Below are 6,539 nucleotides of genomic sequence, written 5' to 3' on the forward strand. Positions count from 1 at the left end.
GCACCTCATCAGCTCGACTGCACAATTCGCTCTTTTAAGAGCCATACTACTAATAAACTCTTCATCACGACTAACGGCACCCCTAGGAGTTTCACACCCAACACCGGCCTCCCAATCCCCCGAGGGAATAAGCCCTCCTAAATAAGCCCTTCTGCTAATCGAAAGTGAAATTGCTTCAATTTTGTTTTGCATTAATCGATTCAGCACCAAAAATGGGAAAAAGTTGTAATACACATGCATAAGCCTTTTCCATCTTCTTCAACAATTTCGATGGGTTTTCTTTCATTATTTAGGGATTGCTTGATTCGTGGCCACCCACCAGAAGAATCGTTAATCACCACCATATATGTTTGCTACCTGTTCAAGAACCTCCGGCCACCACCATAGCTGAACATTTGCCACTCTCTCACTGTCTTTTGAAACCTTAACGTCTCTCTTGTTTTCAAATTTTAACAAATTGACGACATGGATTTAAATGGTGGTGGTGATGGGCTGATGGCATCACAGATCTGTGGATAAGAAAGGCAGGGGTGAGGGTTATTGTAGAGTTGAATCGAATGTCGGTGGTGGTGGTGTGGGTTTGCATTTAGTCATCAGAGAAGGAGAAGAAGAGATGAATGGATGATACTGTTGGCAGTGCTAGTGTTAGGCTGCCGGAAACTTACCTACCGGAGAAGATGGTCGTGGATGGTGGTTCTTCATAGATCTGGTGGATAGAAAGAGTTTGGGTGGTTTTCTTTTTGTTTTTAGGTAAGTAAAAAGACTATACCCTTATAAGAATAGACTTAATAGAAAATTTTAACCATGTTAATACTACGTATAGTGTAATGATTTTTACAAATAAAAAATTGTGAATATTATTAAAGTTAAAGGATATCCATTACAATTCGATACAAATATAGAGGCCGAAAATGTAATTTACCAAAAAAAAACCTAATATATTTCAACACAATCCACTTGCATCTACTTCCATTTTTAGCTATAAAATAGAATCTTCCATGAAATTCAACACAGCTGACTATTCATCTTCATGTAGTCCACACCGTTGAACCACGAATCTCCAATCGCATCCAGAATGTTCGAATCCACCACCTCCTCCGCCGCCCTCAACGGCGGCCTCAACCGCATCAAACACCGGCAACCACCGCCTCTCACCACATGCTTCCGTATCCTCTGCCACGCCTCCCGCATCGGCGGAGTAATCGGAAAATCCGGCTCCATCATCAAACAATTCGAGCACGAAACCTCCGCCAAAATCCGCATCGACGTCCCAAACCCTAGCTCCGACGACCGTGTCATCACCGTTATCGGTAACACCTCGGTTAACAGAACGATGTCGTTTAGCAATAATAATAGTTATAATAGTAAAGATAACAATAATAGTAGTAGAGATATTGATTGTGGTGAGAGTAGTGAAGTTGTGGTTTCAGCTGCACAGGAGGCTTTGGTTAGGGTTTTTGAGAGGATTTTGGTGGTGGCTGCTGAGGTGAATGGGGGTGGGTTGGAATGTGGAGGGGTGGTTTCGTGTCGGTTGTTAACGGATAAGAGTGGTATCGGTTCGGTGATAGGGAAAAAGGGGAAGGTAATTGAGAAGATTAGGAAGGAGACTGGGTGTAAGGTTAGGGTTTTGGGACAAGATAAGTTGCCAGCTTGTGCATTGCCTGGTGATGAAATGGTGGAGGTTAGAGTTTTTGTTTTGATTGCAGTTAAGGTGTTTGTGTTTATGTCTCTCTGGGTTGCAGTTTTAGAACAATAGTTGTTGTGAAGATATAAAAGGAAATATTATAGTTTGCAGAAAGTACTTTTTTGGGCATTTTGAGAACATTTATTGCCAAAAAAAAAGAGCTTCTTAATGTGCTCTTTTGTTCATAATTGCTAATTTTTGCTAAACATGTCTCTTTTATGTAAGAAACATAGCTTGTTGGTAACAAAAGTCAAGAAAACTTTTTTGGGAAATTAATCACTAGATGCAAAGTTTTCTTGTTATTTAGAAACTGTATGGTATCTTGACAATATCTGGTTTTGGAAGATTATATGATATGATTGTTCTAGTTGTTTGTTATCTCGGTTGAATGCCATCAATCATCAAAATATGATGTAATTTTTAATGCTAATAATATGAACACAAGGTGACATTTTGGGTACTTGAACATCTTTTTTACTTGATTTTACCCAAACCTTGTCTTTTAGATTACTTACTAGGCGTTCATGTGAGACCGGGACATTTCTTTAGGCAAGACAGAGGCACGCGACTCTGGTCAAGCAACGCTCAAATGGGGTTAAACAACACATACTTGGCTATAACTAGAGCTTCACTCTTTTTCCTTATCCCTCAACAAATCTTGACTGTTATCGCTAGACATTATTTTCAACTGATTTGTAAGAATTGGTTACACATCTTTTGTTCTTTTTTTTCTTCTAACTGCTAATTCTATTAAGTCTGTTATTATATATATGTAGTATTCTTAGTATTTATTTTTCCTTTATTGTGATTTTGTATCAGGCATGCACTTTTTGCGCCTTATGCTTAGATTGCAGGCGAACCCTTTGCATCTTGAATGCGCCTTTCAACTTTAACTTCTATGATTGTATCTTTCTTGTTGCAGTTTATAGTTTCTTCAATCTCGATAATTCCCTGAAGATATAACTCATATGTTTTATTGCAGATCGAGGGTGATATTTTGGCACTTAAAAAAGCACTTGTTGCCGTCACCCGTTGCCTTCAAGATCGCCAATATGCTCCCAACGCAAAGAAAGTTTTAGGTGGACCCCATCATGCAATTCTCCATGAGACCATAACTAACGAGCACATGGATATCCCATCCGTACCTTCAGATAGGAACACCAATCCTTCCATCGATATCCGTGCTTCTCAACATGAAATAGTTTTCAGGATGCTATGTTCCAATGATCGTGTAGGCAGTATAATAGGCAAATTCGGAACAGTTATTCAAGCTCTTCAAAAAGAATCAGGTGCTAGTATAAGCTTCAAAGGTCCGGTTTCCGATTGTGATGAACAGTTGATCACTATCTCTGCTATGGAGGTTTGCTATTAGTCATTCATTCATAAATATCATTTCTTATGTTATATATTATTCTTTAATTAATATGTTCCTTTTGTTTATGTAGACCCTAGAGTCACGGAACTCGCCTGCACAAAATGGTGTCATGCTCGTTTTCAATAGGTTAGAGGCGGGCCGTCCATCATCAACTGGCATGATAACTTCTGCTAGACTTTTGATTTCACCAAACCAAATGGGTTGTTTGTTGGGTAAACGTGGGTCCATAATTGCAGATATGAGAAAAGTAACCGGTGCATTTATAAAGATAGTTGGTGACGATCAAGTCCCAAAGTGTGCTCTTGAGAACGATCAAGTAGTGCTGGTGAGCTCTTCATGCCTTCATATCTGCTTCCTTTTTAAGTTTTTGGATCAAAATAAGTAATTTCATAGTGTGTGTTGGAACAGGGTCGGTTGGGCCAATCTGCAAAGACTTTTTATCCATTTTGTTGATCCCTGTAGGCTGTAATTTAATCCATTTTACCTGTTAGATAAAACTAGTTTTTTTACCCGCCGCTCGTTGCCTGGACGCTGTACGCAACATGATAGCGTATAGATTACAATCGACCAGACTCGTTTCCGAACTAAATTTACGTCGAAACCTACTCTAACTCAAATTTATACCGTTGAACTAAGATGTATTAAATTTGACCCGATTTGTTTCCAAACAAAAATTACATCAAAACGTAGTCCAACTCAAAACGTACATACAAAGTAAATATTTTATAGTTGACCCGACTCGTTTTCAAACAAAAAATACGTTAAAGCATAACCGAAGTCGAATTTATGTCAGATTTGAGGGTTAAAGAAAAGTTAGAAAGTATGAGGGCCTTTTTTGTCAAGTTAGAAAGTAGGGAGGCCATTTTTGTCAAGTCAGAAAGTTATTTTTGTCAATTTAGAGGGTTGATGGGTGAATTATGTCAACTCACAAAACTTGATGGGTGAATAATGATTTCAAAGGTCAGCACCGACCTTTGAATTTAAGATATTATATAATATAATGTAACTCAAATGAACCCATCTATAAGTAAATGGGGGCAAAACCACTGCTTTTAGAGTTTCAGCCATCTATTTGTATTTTTATTGCACATTTAATTTCTATTTTGTGTTCATATGTTTGTTTCTCAAGTTATGGATTAAATGAACCGTCTTTATTTAAAGATGACAGGAGAGTTTTCAAACGTACGAGACGCACTATACAGTGTTACTGGCAGGCTGAGGAACAACTTATTTTCCAGTAAAATGTCAAAGGGCCACGGAGCCAGGGGCGCGTATGTAAATTTACCTCGGAGTATGGAAGGTCTCAAATTGTCAAGTAGCATCGATCGTCCTCTACCACCTGCAAACTCACAATCTTGGGTAATATATTATTGTTTCCATATTTTAGAATTTGAAGTCATGTTAAAAAATTGTGGGTTGATTGCAGATAGCAGCAGATGTTGGCACGGGATCAACTTTTGTTAAAAGTGGTACTGAGCTTGCCAGGTTTGCCTCAACTAACATCTCTATGTATTTATTTCGTTATTTTTATTGCTATTAATTAAAGTTTATTAAAAATATTTGTCACTGCATAATTTATAGCAATCAATAGCCAATGTTTTAGATGATGTTAATAGGGTGTTACATCTAGTTATTGTTTTAGAGGAAAAGAATGTTGTATAGTGTCGTGTCTTATGGACTTTGCTTACTTTAATGAAATATTTTATTCTTTATATTGGCTACTTTTGCATATATTTAACTTAAAGTTATAAGCAAGTGACTTCGTTTATATATTTTTTTTGTTGGTGATGTTTACAGTGGAGGTAGGTCTGCTGTAGTAACCGGTATGAGTGTAGAAATTGTGGTACCTCAAAATGTTATTGGTCGGGTTTACGGGGAGAATGAAAGCAATCTAGCTCGTCTAAGACAGGTAACTATTGCTTGCATTTTCGTTAACCAAATTTTATTCGGCAAAATGCACAAAATTAAGTAGCAACCTACTTTTGTTTGTTTCTGATTTTAGCTGGTTCTTATTCCATCCATTAGGGTTGTTTTTAAAAGGGGAATTGGCCTGTAATAATCCCACCTAGACCTTATTGGTCATTAATAATCCCACCTCAAAATATTTCCCCCCCAACTAGTCCCACCTTTCACCTATTTTTCCTACAATGGTCCCCCGTTAAAAAAACTTAACGGAGTTAAGCTTTTTTCCAAATTACAAACAGATTTTTTAGGGCTTTTGATTAGAATGACGATACGAGTCCATTGATGTAAAACTTGCCTCGAAACGGTGCTCCAAACGATGAAAACGGCGCTTCAATTCGGGTGTTTAAATTTCCAATTAACCAAAATCAAGTCACTTGGAGCACCATTTCGGAGTAAGTTTTACATCAATGGACTCGTATCATCGCTCTGATCTAAAGCCCTAAAAAATCTGTTTGTAATTTGGAAAAAAGCTTAACTCCGTTAAGTTTTTTTAATGGGGGACCATTGTAGGAAAAATAGGTGAAAGGTGGGGGGAATATTCTGAGGTGGGATTATTAATGGCCAATAAGGTCTAGGTGGGAATTGGGATTATTACAGGCTAATTCCCCTTTTAAATTTAAAAAATGCTAATTGCTTAAATGGGCATTGAAAAAAATGTTTAGTTGTCCTAAAGGTGGTGCAACTATTATGTGATTTTCTCGTCTTTAAAATTTCAAACTAATTAGAACCTCTTATTTCATTTTAGAATCATGTACCATTTACTTTTCTTTCCTTGTTACTTGTAGAAACAAAACATCTTGATTTCAGTACTTGTGAATCAATTTTGTTTTTATGTCTAACCAGATTTCGGGTGCAAAAGTTGTGGTTCACAAGCCACAGTCAGGAACAACTGATCACATTGTTGTCATATCTGGTACTCCTGATCAAACAAAGTCAGCTCAGAGCCTCCTTCAAGCATTCATACTTTCTGACTAGTCTTAAGGGGTCAAAGAAAGTCAACTAGTTCTTTTTGTTCAGGTAATATATAGCTGTTGTATGTACTGTAATGTAAAGCAGTTTCATTTTTTATTCAATTTGAACCCTGACTGGTGCTTCAAAATGTTTGCACACCTGTCACCGTGCATGCCACGCACCTTCATGGTTCAAATCGAAGTTAGGAGGAACAAGAAAGGAAAAGATTCATGCTGTATGTGAAAATGATAACTAGTCAATCAATGGAAAAAAAGATGACACTAAATGTCAGTTTTTGACCAGATTTAACAGTTATCAACATGGATTTCTGATAACTTTATTTTATAATGATTATCGCGTCGTCATTAATTAGCATCTCATATGTCATGTAACCCACTTGGTAAATACATGTATGTTAATATTAAGTTACATGTATAGCTAAAAGATCATGTATATTTGTTAGTATTTGGGTTTGGCTACCAGGTTCGAGTTCGCTTGCCATCTTTGTCCCAAATGCTTTACATGTTATTAAGCACTAATTTCATTATCGTCCAACAGTCGCAA

The 6,539-nt window shown here is 37.2% G+C and overlaps 1 protein-coding gene across 1 annotated transcript; it reads left to right on the forward strand.

Annotated features, from left to right (window-relative positions):
* Positions 1-984: 984 nt before the first annotated feature.
* Positions 985-6,320, forward strand: LOC110918746 (KH domain-containing protein HEN4). Its single transcript, XM_022163029.2, has 7 exons — positions 985-1,681; positions 2,667-3,044; positions 3,130-3,384; positions 4,221-4,418; positions 4,486-4,544; positions 4,857-4,968; positions 5,868-6,320. Exons 1-7 carry the CDS (start codon positions 1,076-1,078, stop codon positions 5,997-5,999), a joined length of 1,740 nt encoding a protein of 579 aa, XP_022018721.1. The 5' UTR covers positions 985-1,075; the 3' UTR covers positions 6,000-6,320.
* Positions 6,321-6,539: the final 219 nt, after the last annotated feature.

Source organism: Helianthus annuus, chromosome 16, assembly GCF_002127325.2.
Source record: "Helianthus annuus cultivar XRQ/B chromosome 16, HanXRQr2.0-SUNRISE, whole genome shotgun sequence".
Lineage (NCBI taxonomy): Eukaryota > Viridiplantae > Streptophyta > Magnoliopsida > Asterales > Asteraceae > Helianthus > Helianthus annuus.

Bases quoted from the DNA above. Each gene is read 5' to 3' on its own strand.
- LOC110918746 (XM_022163029.2), top strand. From the start codon at position 1,076: ATGTTCGAATCCACCACCTCCTCCGCCGCCCTCAACGGCGGCCTCAAC. The intron at 1,682-2,666 runs GTTAGAGTTTTT...GTTTTATTGCAG, and splicing joins CTGGTGATGAAATGGTGGAG to ATCGAGGGTGATATTTTGGC. The intron at 3,045-3,129 runs GTTTGCTATTAG...TTGTTTATGTAG, and splicing joins TCACTATCTCTGCTATGGAG to ACCCTAGAGTCACGGAACTC.